Below are 15,864 nucleotides of genomic sequence, written 5' to 3'. Positions count from 1 at the left end.
GGCTGTGTGAATAGCTGTGCTTGCCTGAGATACGCAGCCCCATTGTAGCACAAAGCACAATGCGATGGAGTGCAGGAAGTTCTTGGTCAATCTGCTTGATTATGTTTTTTTTTTTTTCTCACAGTCAGTCTAACTAACCACATTGTCACCACAGAGAGACTGAACTTTCTACAAGACAAACACTTGGATTGAGTATGTTTTCTAAGTCAAATTCCTAAAAACACAAAACAATCTGCTAAAATAAATCTTAGGCTCTTAACTTGCTGAATCTGCTAGGTTGCTTTTTCTTGAGTTTTCAAAAAAGTTTCAGGTTTCAGGTTGAGTTTTATAATTCAGACCCAGGTTCAAGACTTAGCTGTGTCATGATGCAATAACGTCTGGATACAACTGGCCTCATTCTGCCAGGGTTTGACGGGTTTTGTCAGCCAGGGTTTCCTTGTCACACTGAATCACTCAGATTATACAAGGATTCGCCTATCCTCCGCTCAGCATTTTCCCTCCTGGTGCCCTGTGGGATTTGTAGTGCAACAAATTGTTTTTGTTGGCATGCAAATGCAGTGTGACTAATCTAATGCATTACTGAAAACACAGGGCCAACTTTTAATTTATTTCCTGACCCCAGAGAGCCTGTCTGACTATGGTCAAAATCCTTGACAACATTCTTTCCACAGTCACCCTATCTGGTCATCTGGCCAAAAGCTAACTCCCCCAAACACCAGCGTGGATTTATTGTAGTTCTGTGACACTGCTCTGCCCTACTCCTCAACAACATCAGTATGACAAGTATTATTGTGTTACAGGACATGATCCAGCCAATACGAATTTTTAAAATACTCTTAATCACTACAATCTATGTATCTCATTTTCTTATCTTTCCTCTTCCAGTCCAGACATTTAATTTGTCAAATATAATAAGTATGGGCTAAAAGCACTATCCATGGGACAGTAATCACTCCATAACTTTAATAAATGGAGGGCCATCTGAGTCTTTTTGTCTCTTAGAAATTAAATGAATCCTGACAAGATAATAAAAATAAGATCAATTATACTACATGATGATGGTTTATACGGACAGTTTTTAAGACTAAAGGCAGTCTGAAAAAAAAAACGGTAAGAGCTGCTCTGTGAACAAACAGTATCTACCCAACATGCCAAGCACCACTTCCAAAAAAGGGCCACAAGTGTTTTCAGTGCCCAGCCAATGATTTGTCAGAAGATTAAGTATCAATTGATAATGTGTTGAGTTTCCAAACTTCTATTTTTGCAAAGGCCAATCATACTGCAGTGTTCAGGTAACCACACCCTTCAATAGTCACTGGATAATTAGTGGTTGAAATGAGGAATTGTGGATTGATAGTACAGCAAGGAGTTCTTAATGAAACATTTGATTGTAGACATTGTGAACATCTACAGTATTTATTGGAATTGGACTTTTTTTCTTTTAGCTTTCATGTTTGCACCCTGGTTGCATATGTGGTTGCATTTAAACCATACATGGTTACAACATTAAAAGGCAAGAACTGAGTTTAAGTAGTATTTTACCATTAGACAAATTCCTTTTCCATGTTTAAGTTGTGCCAACTTCACAAGAAGATTTTTTTCAAATGAATTTCAAATGTTCACTGCATTTACAGTAAGTTCAGAATGTCAGCCTGTGGCCTTAAAAGGCTAAACAATAAAATTCCCACCATGTCTCCTCAGCGGCTGGACTGCGTTTTAAATGAGCACAATATAGTTTGTTTACACAGAATGTCATGTCGGTCCTTGGAAACACTACATACCTAATGCCCAAATATCGGCCGGGCTCCATGACTGTAAAATATAAGAAACGACTGTCGGTTCACATCTGACATGTGTACACAGCTGTCTTCAGAATCACAAATGCAAGGAATGTTTGCCAAGTGCTTTGCATCTGGGTATATGGAAAGTCCCGTCTCAAGACAAAAGGGATGAATTCTTCACCAGAACTCTGCAAAGGAATGAAGAAAGATCAGAGTCATGTAAATCAGCGTTTCCCAAACTTCTCCCGGTCCTGCATGTTTTAGATCTCTCCCTGCTCCATCACAGCTGATTCAAATGATCACTTTGTTATTAATCAGCTTCAGGAGCTCATAACGTGTTGATCATTTGAATCACCTGTATTGGAGCAGGGAAAGATCTAAAACATGCGGGACAAAGGGTACTCCAGGAGAGCTTTGGGAAACACTGATATAAATATCAGGGACCATTACATTTTATTATGTTGGAATAATTAATGTTTTATGCTCCAGTTATTACTTATATAGTTTGTTCATTTTTTAATAACCTAGACTTTTTCACTTAAATTAACATGTATTTAAAATAAAATTAATGAAACTAATAGAAATTCTGTTTCATATTATTTATTTAATTTATTTGTTATTCTATAGTTCTATATTTTCTTGGGTAACAGATAACAGTGCAATAAAGAACATTTGAACAAGAACATATAATGCATGTTTTTTTTTTTTTTTCGATCAGAGTCAAACTGTTCAGTGAAAGGGATCAAGACAATATTGACAGCTTTATTAAAGGCAAAAATAAAACACCTTGTGCTCTTGCCTTTAGGGAAAATACTTTGTTGTGTTTTGACGGAATTTATTAACGCTTCATAGTCATGCAGCTTTTTAACACGTACATACAGATGTTTAATTTTTATCCTGAAACTAGCTTACCCACTAGGCTCAGATTGATCCTCACTGGATATACTTCAGCCCCTTAGTCCCTGTTAAACATTCTTTAGAAAGCTCCCTTTTAGCCCTATCCAACCTATCAGAATACATGTACTTTGCTTATCGACAAAATACTGACATGACCCCCCTTTGTAAGAGCACTGAATCATGTCATGCATTCCTGATGAATTGTTTTGTTGATGTCTGGCTGTTAAGACCATTAGATCTTACTTCTTAAGATGTTGACTCATCTGAGAAATGTAGGAGGGAGCTGGATTTCCAGCAATGCTAGCCATCTGAAAAGTCAAATTAACTATTGCATGCACATTTACCGGCTCATTTCTTTTAAAATAGTGTTGCTGACTCCTGCGCTTTTGAAGTGAAATCGTAATTTCCCTCTACGAGTAATACAAAAACCCCACTTGCAATAAAAACATATAAATTAGACTTACACCCTAAAGAATATCATACAGTCTATCAGAAAATTATGTTAAAAGATCTCCGATGTGTATACATTCATGTAAGGAATGTGTGTAAATTGTGGAATTTCTGTAAAAAGTGTAATTGGTGACTACCAAACGTAAATAACTCTACCTAAACATTATTTATGACTGCACTGAAATGATCATAATTTTACAATTTATAGTTATCCTAAGGCCTTTTACCTGTACTGTAAGTAAAACAGGTATTGAAGACTTGTACTTCACAACTGGGGTTCTGACCAAAAGTGTCTCCAACCATATTTAGCATTTTCTCCACCTGGAATAATACAGAAGTCACTTCTGCTGTGTATCAGGCTAGCATTTGCCACAATAGTCCTTTGAAGATAGACAGGCTGAGCATGTGGTCACTACACATATACTTTCATCGTGAGGGCCAAGAGAATGAGTGATAGGTAGACAGGCGAAAGTACAGTAGATTGAGGCTGTGCATGAAACATGATTACCGCCACAGGTCAGACGTTCTGAACCTAGCCTGAATCTCAAAATGCAGTAGATAACATGTTCATAATGCCGTGAGAGACACTGAGACACTTGATGTGGCAATCAACCAGGACTGCTGTGGGAGATGAAATTATTGCTACTGACATCTGCGGCACTGTGAGGGATATTGATATTTTGGTCAATCCCTTTCAATCCCCTTGCATCTGCTTCAATCCAAGAGACACACTGGCTAACTGTCATTGAGTTAAAGGAATTACCATGTGTAAATATCAAGTCCCATATAAAAGGATCATTATGACGCATAGAGAACAGGAGGGGATGGGGGATTGCACTGTATGATATTAGTGTTGTGAGCCCTCTAGTATTGATTTGTTCTATAATTGTACTGTTGTTATTTTTCTTCACATCATATAATGTGTTTATATTAACTATGGGTCATCATTAAAATTAAAACCCTTTGGTTCACTAAATTAAACATTTTCTAAAGCAACATGTAGGGGTGACATACCATCACATGTCTATTATAGCGCAGCAACACAAGCTCAATCACTGCCATAAGCTTTTACACTGTATAATGCTAAATAATACATTTCATTTTTAACACAATAATGTTCATCATCATTTCAGTTTCACCCTACTTCACCATCAACTTCACTAGTTTCTGAAAAAAAATTATGTATCATTTTTAATGTCATATCTCAAAGACAAAATCCATTAAGGCACTATTTCTTGGAAGCACCTATCTAAAGTCAGCCAAAGCTGATAAAAGCCGGCAGTCATTGTGCCAAGCTATGCGTTTCATTACTGAACTCAAAGCATAGTACATAAATGCACTTTCTTCCGCTCTCACATATCATTTCATTTGGCACTTGTGCTGGGCAGGAGCAGCTGCAAACAGGCAGGCTGTGAGATGTGAGATGTCACAGTTTCATCTTTAGGAGCAGCCCAGCTACTAAAGATGCTTCACCAAAGAGCTGTGACACAGGATGCAGGTACTTATGGTCCCTGCTGTGGAAAAGTAATGTGTCATGTCACTGCAGTGGAACACTTAAAAGCAAAAAAAGCAAGCCTGGCAGTCCTGTTGCATTCCAGTCAGAGTTCAATAAAACTTCTGCCAGTCTTTAATGATGAGATACCGGACCAGGACACCAAGAAATTATACAGTGCCTGTGTCTCCTGATTCATTTTAGAGGAGGATATATAAATAGACTGAAACAAAACAGGCGTAATTAAAGTAAAATAAATGGAGCTGTCCATTGAGTACTGAAATTGACAAGCTGATATTAAGTAAACTTAAGCATGCGTACCAGCCAATTATGTTCAATCATAAGGAAAATAGCCTTAATGTAAAAATTAACTGCTAATGGCATCCATATTAACTTACATCATAGACATATTGCTGGAACCCCAAAGAACCTTTAATATATATTATCTTACCTTTAGCTGCCAGCTATTCAAACTATTTGCTAACAAATCTGAAACATGTATATCAAAATGAATTCACAAGTGTCTACATTATTGAACTGTTGTATAATCTGTACTCATAAAAAAAGAAGAATTAAAAGAAAAATTGTTATGGAAGGTTACCATGAGTGGAGACAGAGATGACTCACAGCACCATTTTTATCAAGTCTGACATTAACTGGGAAAAAACAAACAGCGGTAATATATGCCAGACTTTCTGGGTAGTTGTGCTGACTGCCAGCATATGAGATCTGTTTCATATAAAACATTCATGTTTAAAAATCCGTCTGATAAAATATTTTAAAAAGGGTTACGCTAAATGTGATGTGTTTCAAGTAAGATACTTCCTACCTAAGTAAGCTTAATTAATAAAATTTCCTTAAAAGGCCTTGCATACTGCGTGGTTAGACAAACTTTTGACATGACACAACAGTGACTGTAGATTACCATTAGGCTGCACTTTGTAACGTTTTCATCTAATTTATTCCAGTGATAGCTTAGAGATCAAATGGGATTCTGTAGTATTAATGCCTCAATAATAATAATAATAATAATAGAAGAAGGGAGGACAAAAAATGTTCACGACACTTCCCAAAATCATCTTTGTCAATGCAAATGGAATTGAATAGCTTGATATACACTTTCACCTGTATCTATGGGAGGGGCAACCACAGAGATACACACACCCCCTTGGGCAGAACAGCTTGTTGGTGATATAATGGTACTGAATTTTCTATGCTTGATTCAAAAGGATGCCGCAAGAAAGCTGCATGCATACTGTACCTCATGGATAAAGACTATGGCATGCAGTGAGGTTTGTGAAAACCTCTGAACCTCCCTGACTCGTTGTTGTTATGAGTAATTGAGGCAGATTGCCCCTAAGCAAGCTGCATGGCCAGCGTATTAGTGAGGAGTTTCTGAACAGCCCACTACTGAGTATACAAATCCATCCCTCCCTTTGAGACAGAGCTTAAAAAACAAACTAATAATCTCCTAAAAGGATTTTTTTCCCTGGGTTTTAAAAGCAGACAGAGAATAAGAGGGGGCTGGCTGGAGCAGCACTGCAGTGATTGCATAACCCTAGCATTAGATCAGGGAGACAGAGGATAGGCAGTGATGCTAAAATAATTAGATAGTGTGTGTCTCCATCCATCAGCATTACTTTCAGGGCCCTTGGCTACTAACACACAGGATTAGTAGGCGGCAGTCAGCATGTGGTGAAGGAACATCAATCCCGAGAAATGACGAGTACGCAAAGCCATCTTGACGGTCACTGAATGACTCTGTCAAGGGTTCTCCCCATGCCTACTCTGTTGTTCAGTAGAGCACATGAGTATTCCTGAGGTACAAACTGAAAATTGTGATGCTGACAAAAATTACAAGGATCAGACTAGTTGTGCTTTTTAATTTACATGGTGTCATTTTATCAGATACACGACAGCCAACAGTTGAATGTTAAAGCAACATTTATGCCTTTTTGGGTAGCTTTTATGCACACTTACATCTGACAGGAGCATTGCAAGATATCATTTTGAATGTAATAGTTTATCACTCATTAGCACTTAACTGAGTATCATATGCTTTGAATTCATAATATTGCAGCACTTGACATTGTTGGGAGACATCCCTGAAATCTGGGCCAGACATACTTTCCTGCACTCTCTGCAACTGAACTGTCTGTTAGAGATGAGTGCCGTACTGCTTTAAATGTACCTCATAGACTAATAGATAGCTTTACCCGTTTGGCTTTAGACAACTGATCAGCCATCCGAAATACTCTGAGTATATGTGAAACATCTACACATTATCTGGCCTTTGTCAGATTAATATTTTCAATATTTCGTTTCAAAGGGGTAAAACGACCGCTGATGTCGCCAGTAAATGAGAGATTTTTTGAAAGACCTTTTGCTCCCCCTTGTGATTCATTTGGAATTGCTAACGTCAGCTGACTGTCATGCTAGCTGGCTAATAAACACAAACGGGTATTCGAAATAAATTATAAGTGCGACGTACACCATTCTTTTTTCATTTCATTTTATTTAAGTGCTTTACTGCCGCTATGATCTTATATTTGCCACTGGAAGAAGTTACCTGGACAAACAGGAAAAGGGGCAAATAAAGCCATACACCAAATACCCGGGTCGAATATTCGACCTAGTCCAAAACCCGGAAACAAAGCTCTGTGATAGAGGATTAGCTTCCCCCACGCTTCCGTTGTGTTTCGTCTCCTAGAAACAATCTCAGATGGCTTCTGCTGTGATGCGATAAACAAGGATGTTTCAGCTAGTGAAGTTTAACAGCTAGCAGACTAGTTAGCCAAACAGCCATGCATTTCCGAGCACATTCATCTTACTTCAGTTTTTACACATAACGCGTCTCACTTTCTTGTGACAAGGTTATTTGGTGTATTTATAACGTTATTTAATTACTTGCAGGTAGGTACAAGAAAAGAGGCACAGTTATCCAGATAATTTACCTAGCTGGCTAGTACCAGACTAGCTAACGTTAAGTATCGTATCGTCGAATGCATTGGTTAGCTAGCTAGGTATCCAGGAAAGTTACATCGGATAATATTTTCTTAACAATTTGTTTGCATGGTAGCTACAGTGCTAATTGTGTCTCGCTGTGAAACGAGCAAGCTCGGCTGCACCACGCGTTTGCTTGCTAGTTATCGCTATGCCTAGGTATGGAATGCAGTTCCCATCGTAAAATCAAATGTGTTATTTAGGAGATGTTAGTTGTTGAGTTAGTCATATTTATAGCTATTTATATTTGTGAATGTAGCTAAATAGATAGCTAAGTAACTGTAGGTAGGCAATTTTACAAATAACCATTTTGGTTAGTTGGCTAAAGAATTAACGGTTACATTTAACTGCCTAAATTGAAGTATAAGATATTAAGTAGCTAATTTTAGCTAGGTAACGTAACTCTCTAGCCACTGTAGTTTCAGACTGTAGCCAGCTAGCCATATTTTTTGCTAATCATTGGTTAAAGGAATCCTTTACTTCATTTACAGTGAGAATCCTCATTTACAGTGAGATGGCCGATGATCTTTTGGGCACAACGCTTGCATACACAAAAAGCCCCAAGACTTCGAAAAGAACTTCCTTCCAGGTACAAATGCTTTAAGGTGCAGCGTAGTGGGCCAACTGGGTCTAGATGTTGGAAGTTTGTGAAGGCGATCACCAAGCTACTACTGTCGTCCGAAAACTTGCAAAATAACGCAGCCTTGATACAGTAATTGTAAATATGTTGCTACAAAACATTTCCAATAAAGTTGTCCGCTGCAAACTTGGAAGGGATCACTCTGTAAAATTGAACAAAATGTGTTCTTAATATGCAAATGCATTAAAATACCACACTATTTCAAATGCAGTGATAACAGAATTAGTAACATTAGTAACAGAATTAATGTATCTTATAGTATCTCATTAAGTTAGATAGGTGTTGTTTCCAGTATGCGCTTAGAGGAATAGACTGACTGAATTTCTATATGTGTATTTGTCTCTCTGACAGTCAGTTTTCTGTATGTTTTTTTTTCTTTCCCAGGATGAGCTACAAGATGCTGTCTCTGCCAGAGCCCGTAAGAATAAAACTAAGGAGAAGTTCTCTTATGCTGATGACAATGATGGTAAGATTTGATTAGGTCATTGTGGGGATAAAATTGGAGTGTGTTGGCTTTTGTGATGATTCCCAAGTTTTCTATATGGTAACGGTATGGAAATGTTAAATTCAATGTATAAGCAAATATTACAACATGCTTTGAACTGATTGTTGCACATCTTATACTCTTCTGTTCCCTGCAGATGTATTTGAAGAGCTGCTTAATTTGAAAAAAAGTAAGGCAGGAAAAAAGAAAGCAATGATCAATGACTTCAAGCTGTCCGATGATGAGGATGATAAAACCGTCAAACCCAAGAAAGTATCGTTCATGAAAACAAGAAGGAAAAGCCCTCCCGCATCAGATGGTCCTTTAGATGCTGAGAAGGCTGAGGAGGCTGAAGTCAAAAACACTCTCAACAGCAGTGGGAGTGAACGGTCACAGCTGAAGTCCAGGCTGTCTCCGACCGTGAGCAGGAGTCCGTCAGAATCGTCAGTGCATCTACCAACAGAGAGCAGTGAAGACAGGCAGGAAACGGTGACTGACGGACAGAGGCAGGAAACAGCGACTGAAGGAGAGGGACAAGAGGAAGTGACCGCAGTAGAGGAGGGATTGACAGGAGGAGAGAGGAAACTGCCTGTCCCACAGCCCCGGGAACGCAGTGCTAGGAGGAGCCCTTCACCAGGTTACATCTAATCAGGATTTTCCTTTTCAGCATTAAATTTCCCATTTAGCTTCTGGTCTTTTACTTGTCATTTTTTGGCTGAGTATCCAAACATTGACAGAAACAGGCGATTATAGTAATGACCTGCTGTAGGTGATGCTGTTTTCAGATGGTGCACAGTGACCTCTTGTGGTGAAACGTTTTTTTTTCCAAATGCTGAATCATGAAAGACAAATGTGCCCTGCTGTTGAAACACCATTCATTTATATTTGCATTGACATCATATAAAAGCATGCAGTTTTCTTCCACACAGGCAGCGTCGTTGATGGTGAATTGCCAAAGCCGAGGCCACGGCGGAGGGTCCTGAAAGAGGGAAGTAACACTGAGGAGGAGAGCGTGACAGGAAGGGAAAGCCAGAGAAGCAGGCCACCCACCTCCTCTGTTTCTATACACCTGTCCTCCGCAGACGTTGCCAGCATCACGTCTTCAACCGGGGAAAGAGAGGCTTTCAGGAGCCCTAGTCGTCAAGTGAGTCTCTCAGCTCTCAGTGGTTCACCCTATCTCTGATAGGCCAGCTGCTCTGGGCTGGCCTTAAGGCCTAAAACTCTCAGTTATTATTATTTAGTTATTATTTTACAGTTCAACTAGCTATTCGTCATAGCCCTGTTCATTACAGCTAAACTAGCTGTTGATGATGACCTTGTTCTCAGCAGATAAAGTAGTTGTTGCGCTCAGTGAGTTGACCAAAAACGAGAGCTGAGCATAGGTGGGCTCACCGAATGCACAAAAAATGAGTGTTACGCACTGATATGTCACCTTGAGCTGAACTGGCTGTTGATGATGAGTGTGTGATTGCTGCTCTGCTAAGAACACTTGCCCGTGTGGTTGTGCTTCAGAGTGCTGAGGAGGACCGCTCCCTTTCGTCCAGGTTCAGCCGTTACCCATCCTCACCTGACGGACAGCTGTCAGAGTCTCTCTGCAGATCTGCAGAGGGCTTAGAGGGTAAGGGATGGAGTTCACCGTGAACTTTGAGATTTTAAAATTTGCCCCCTGAATTTTTAAAAAATTTTCCTTTCAGCCCTAAGGGGAGCTTAGATAAAAAGTGATTAATAATTGTTAGTCATTAACCTTCACTGTGTCATATGAAGCTCTGAAGTCTACATTTTATGGTGTGTTCTATTTTAGAGCGGGGTTTTCCAGAGGAAATCAAGCAGAGCAGCATTGAAGAACCTGCTTCCACATCATTTGAGGAATATCAGGTCATAAAAAGTCAGCAGCCATTATCAAATACAATGTGTATCTCTGCACTGTGTTAAGAGGGTTAAGTCTTTTTTGTCAGATTATGAGATTGATGAGGGGCTTTTAGTGGAGATATAGTAGAAAAGGTCCCAAATATTTTGGAGTTTTGAACATCTATCAAAAACATTATTGATGTTGTTGATTGTACTGTATATGTTCAGGATTACTGAAAACTATCCAAGGATTGCATTGTTCTTCAGTATTGAGGGAAGTTAAGATGAAAGGTCTTGATAAAGGCAAGGATTGTTACAGGGTCTGCAAACAACTACAGACCAGTAAACACAAGCATTATGCATTTAGCAGTAGTCTTGGAGAGGGAGTTGTTACAAGAGGCACACTGCTGTCAGTACAGAGCAGTTAGGAGTTGTACGTATGTAAGTGATATAACACTGACACTGTTTATGGTTCTTCTAGGAGACTGACGACCCAGATGGTGAGACCAGCAGACAGGAGCGTGTGATAGAAAAGTCAAGTGACAGCAGGTGAGTGTGTCCTTTTTGAGACATGCTGTCTGTCTGACCTGTAGTGTGTGTGCTTTCACTCTCTGGGCTCCTTCAAAAATAGTTTTACGTCTGTAATGTGTTGTAATTGTAAGAATGTCAATATCTGCAGTCAAAGCAGGGGGAAATATGAAAACACTTCTCAACATTTGCCAGTGATTCTTATTGATGGGGTTTTGCCCATGTCCTTGTGTTTGTTCAGACTTTCAGTTTCTGCAACCCAAATTGCAAGGTGCTCAAGCACAAGTGCCAAACCGCACCCTGCAGAGTCTAGGTACCTTGGGGCGTTGAAGGTTTTGGATCATATAAAAGGCCATATGGAATCTCAACCTGAAATGGCAGACACAGTGCGGGCTCAAGTCTACCAGGTGGGAGACAGCCTTTCACTCACACAGATTTTTTTTTTCCTGATTTACTGTAGATGTCACTGATTTTCAATGTTGCTTCAATGTTTAATTATATTCCTTATTAGTCTTCATAAAGCACAGTTTATATTTGATTACTTGCATATAAGTAAATTCTTTTGACGATTTTATGTTGCCATTGATTTGTTAAATGTCAATGTTATGTTTCTGTCTGAGATTTTTTTTGTGCTGTTTTTGGACACGTTTCTAAAAAATGTATTTACATATTTTACAGGAGTGGCTCAGAAACAAAAATGAAAAATTAAAAGATGCCATGATAGTCAAGAAGAAGCAAGAGAAAATGGTAGAGGAGAAGAAACAGGTGAGAAAGTTTAAAGTTCGGTGTACCAGAATGCATTTTCTTTTCACCAAGTAGCTGACCAGCTATTATTGTTGAAGACAGTGTTAGAAATTACATGCATCTTGCACACTTTTAATGTTTCCAATCAAATGTTATATTTGAATATATCTGTATATGAAGGACTGTGTATTTGTCATAACAAAACCTGATTAATCCACTTATTAATGGAATGACAGTGAATAATTAATCAGCTTATTCTTGTGATCAACTGACAGCCCTGTTGTGTATCTTTCTTCACCTACACCACCTGAAGGGTTGTGTGCTTTACCTCACTATGCAGTGTGGCATGACATGCTGTGTCCATTTGGAACACAAGAGATTTAAAGAGAAAAAAAAACTGAAGTGTTACAGAAGAGCTGATATTTTGACGCCAAATCTACGGATTTAAGAATTTAAGAACAGAGCTGCTGCAATATCCTGCGCCTTATTCATAATTCATCTGTCCTTGGTCTGTAACGGTTTGGAGAAATTTTTACTTCCACAGAAACCCCTTTTCACTACAATACTAATTTGTGCCAAAAAGTTTCTGAATTTCAGCAGAAGATGGAATTTGGGTAGGATCACGCTTATTCCTGTGATGTAGCTGACCCTGGAATTTTTATTTATCTGTTTATTTATTTATGCGTTTTCCTTTTATACAACTCATTTTGAACTGCCTGTTAGGCTCTTCTCTGCTGTGATAGCCTCTGCAGTCAGGCAGTGATGCAAGACGAATGCAATACTCTCAGACACTGGGCACACGAGCCAGCGGCTGTTTTTCTCACTACAAGTAACACGTTGCATCACAGTGAAATGGGCACTGTTTTGAGGAGAGGTTTACTCCGCTGATATCATCCAAGCAACTGGCAGGCACCTGAAGACAGCGTGTCTGAGAGCCAGCGAGATGAGGTGACCCTGGCCAATCTACACTCACCTCTATCCTCAGAGGAACAAAGCCAGTTTGTTTGGCGGATGTGGGCTCCTGGTCTTTGTCAGCAAATGATCCGGCCGGTTTTAAACCCAGGCAGTGGGGTTCAGCCTGCATTTGAGATGAACGCCTTGCTGGCTGAACCACCGGGGAGCCTGGAACAGTTATATCACAGAAAACGTAATTAGGATTGAATCATGACTGACCAGGTCAATTGTGTTGTACCAGTTCACTGTAGTCTGAAGCGAAATGTAGTAGTTGTGATGCAAGCCAAACCTATGTTTAAGATACCTATGTTTAAGAAGGTCATATTAGGAAGTCCACTCTGCAAATTAAGGCTTCCATCGGCCCGGCTGCACAAAGTGGGTGTGGCAGTAATGTAAATTGGAGACTCCATTCCCCACAGCTCCTAATGGTATTGTATACCCACCAATGCATTGTCAGTGACATACTTTCTGTCCATGAATCTTTCATTTATAACAAGCATCATTTCCCTGCCTTTACAGGAGGAACTTGAGAGAAAAGAGCACGCCAAGGCCTCCTTTGTAGCTTGGAATGAGAAGAAGACTGAAGTATTAAAAGCAAAAATCAAAGAAAAGCAGGAAGTGGTCAAGAAGCAACAAGAGGAAGTAGATGAAAAACTAAAGAAGAAGGAAACAGCCCAGCAGGCAGGCTTTGATTTTTTTTTCATACAACTTAATTTTTTTTTTTGTTGTTTTGTTTGTTTTTTCCCCCCTTGTGCATGGATTGATGAGGTTACCAGTCTATCTGATTTGTGGTGGGTTTCATATGATTATGTTTCTTAATGATCTTAATTGTTAAATCAGGGGAACAGTTCAAATTTCCCGTAAAGCTTGAAATGGTGCTTTATGCTTTTGAAGAGTTCTGCAAATAAGGACTGAAAAAACAATAGTTTGCATGGTTCACCGGTGTGAAAATATTTGGTACAATGTAGGTATTTCTGAATTAAGCAATATTTTTTGTTAATTAATTATTAATTATTATTTATTAATTGGTTTAGTTTTTGTAGAACTGCTTAAGCTTGAAGGTACTGGAGATGCATTTGTCACAGTGAATTAACCCATGTATAAAGTCTAATATCCTCTGCAGGTTTTTGAAGGATGGAAGAAAACGCAAGATGAGTATCTTAAAGAGAGACAAAGAAAACAAAAACTGGCAGAACACAAACTGCAGCAGAAAAAAGAGAGGGAGGCTGAGGAGAGAAAAAAAGACTGCAGTAGCTCTTTTTCAAAATGGTAAGTTTGGAATGGAGATCTGCTGCAGGGCACATATCAGGTGTAAATTTTATGCCTGAAACCACCCTGGACATAAGACAAGAACCCAAGCTAGATGAACATGCTTCTTTTTTTACCAAACCCAACCAGAGCACATAATATTAATTTTAAATTTACATAAATGGTCCTGCCTGTTTGTCACTGACAAATGTTATGTGTTTGTGTATGCATGTCACATAAAAATAGACTGAAAATATGCACAGAGGGGAATATTACACAAATGACGCTAGTTGTGCTGTGCAGAAAACATTTAGAGAACGTGAATTTCATTAATAAGTTACATTTCACTCATTGTTTAGGAGAGAAACAAAGGAGGAGGCCATCCAAGAGAAATTAAGGAAGGCACGCAGAGAGGAAAAGATCAAAGAAGAGGAGGAGAAATATATGAAAGAAGAAAAGGGTAAAATGGCTTTAGAGATGTATGAAAAATGGCTGGTAAGTACACAAAGGGTGACTCCATCTTCCCATTCTGTGGTTTGTCTTTCATTTTTAATTAACAGGATTGTTACTATTTTTATGATTTTGACATATTTCACTTATTTGCAGTGAATGTCCAACTCATAAACCCGTTCTTACACATTAAAGACAAACCACAAACGGGTGATTGAATCAGGCCCTTAAAATATGCAATGTTGGAAATCATTCAAAAAGCTATCAGAAAATTTTGATGACAAATAGTAAGGTTGGAATACATTATCTGGTCTGTGCACCCGTCCTTTACTTTCATACTGTGTTGCCATTGGACTACCTTTTCCCCTACAATCTCATTGTATTTTTTACCATTTGCATATTCAATCTTTGGTTAGTACTCTTTTTCAATCCTCCTTATAATTATCAAAAAGTTATAAAAAGACTTGCATGCTCTTCATTACTTTTACAGACACTGGACTGGAATTAAACATTAAATTATTGATCACTGTTCTGTTGCAAATGGTAATGTTCTCTGGGTACTGTTGAGTTTGATTGTAGAGTACGTGTTTGGAATTCATTTGTCACATGTTTAATCCTGGCAGACAGCAAGATGGTATTATTAGTGGGTCTGTGCTCTATAATGGCTTTTCCGATAATGAACAAAAGGACCAATTCATCTTAACACATTCAATGAGCATGCCAAAAAAGTAACGTTCCTGTTGTTTATTTCCTCTTGAGACTGCTATGGAATACGTGGAATTTCTGAAAGGTTTAACAGTGTTCCACACTGAACTTTACCTGTAATCATGCTTCTTAAATATTCTTAAATATTCAAAGCCAAAGTCTTTGTGCATCTATGTCCACTGCTTCATATACAAACACAACTGCAACCACAGAATGGAATTAAAAATAAGAATATGTTGTAAATACCATGGTCACTTATATGGCCAGATACCTTGTTTGGTATCAACCAAATCTGTGAGAAAAAAAAAAATCTACTACTTATGTTCTGAATAGAGGGGGTATCATCACAAACGCTCATCTGGGTAATTTTTTTGGACCCTAAGTTGAAAAATGTTATGCTTTTTTTTTTCTCTTTCTTTCCTCAAAGATAAGGAAAGAGCGGCAGGAAAGACGGGAAAGGAAACAAAGACGCATACAAGCAATTCTTCAAGACGAACCCCCTCCCCCCTGGAGCCCCCCCAACAAAACTGTGCCCTTTGGAAGATAGTCAAAGCTACAGTATTTCTCATCTTAGTCACATATTTATTTTTCAGCTTCAAGATCAATATTCATAGCAACTGAAACTAACTGTAATTTTAAA

At 38.7% G+C, this 15,864-nt stretch overlaps 1 protein-coding gene across 3 annotated transcripts; it reads left to right on the top strand.

Annotated features, from left to right (window-relative positions):
- Positions 1–7,331: 7,331 nt before the first annotated feature.
- map9 (microtubule-associated protein 9) lies at positions 7,332–15,864 on the top strand. 3 transcript variants are annotated; one of them, XM_036517077.1, is made up of 14 exons: positions 7,332–7,533; positions 8,134–8,212; positions 8,648–8,729; positions 8,905–9,384; positions 9,677–9,891; positions 10,260–10,365; positions 10,549–10,622; positions 11,077–11,144; positions 11,365–11,530; positions 11,802–11,888; positions 13,341–13,502; positions 13,945–14,090; positions 14,429–14,564; positions 15,652–15,864. In XM_036517077.1, the coding sequence occupies exons 2-14, from the start codon at positions 8,138–8,140 to the stop codon at positions 15,769–15,771; spliced, it is 1,917 nt and encodes a 638-aa protein (XP_036372970.1). In that variant the 5' UTR covers positions 7,332–7,533; positions 8,134–8,137; the 3' UTR covers positions 15,772–15,864. The 3 variants fall into 3 exon arrangements, with proteins under 3 accessions (XP_036372970.1, XP_036372968.1, XP_036372969.1); XM_036517075.1 differs by having other exon boundaries at positions 8,115–8,212; XM_036517076.1 differs by lacking the exon at positions 7,332–7,533 and adding an exon at positions 7,692–7,782 and having other exon boundaries at positions 8,115–8,212.

The sequence above is a fragment of the Megalops cyprinoides genome, chromosome 22, assembly GCF_013368585.1.
Source record: "Megalops cyprinoides isolate fMegCyp1 chromosome 22, fMegCyp1.pri, whole genome shotgun sequence".
NCBI classification, from domain to species: domain Eukaryota; kingdom Metazoa; phylum Chordata; class Actinopteri; order Elopiformes; family Megalopidae; genus Megalops; species Megalops cyprinoides.
This window is presented reverse-complemented; position numbering and strand designations above follow the sequence as displayed.

What these genes read in the sequence shown, in the direction of transcription:
- map9 (XM_036517077.1), top strand. Translation starts at nt 8,138, where the DNA reads ATGGCCGATGATCTTTTGGGCACAACGCTTGCATACACAAAAAGCCCC. An exon ending in ATCTGCAGAGGGCTTAGAGG is followed by an intron (nt 10,366 to 10,548) that starts GTAAGGGATGGA and finishes GTTCTATTTTAG; the next exon opens with AGCGGGGTTTTCCAGAGGAA. An exon ending in GAAAAGTCAAGTGACAGCAG is followed by an intron (nt 11,145 to 11,364) that starts GTGAGTGTGTCC and finishes GTGTTTGTTCAG; the next exon opens with ACTTTCAGTTTCTGCAACCC.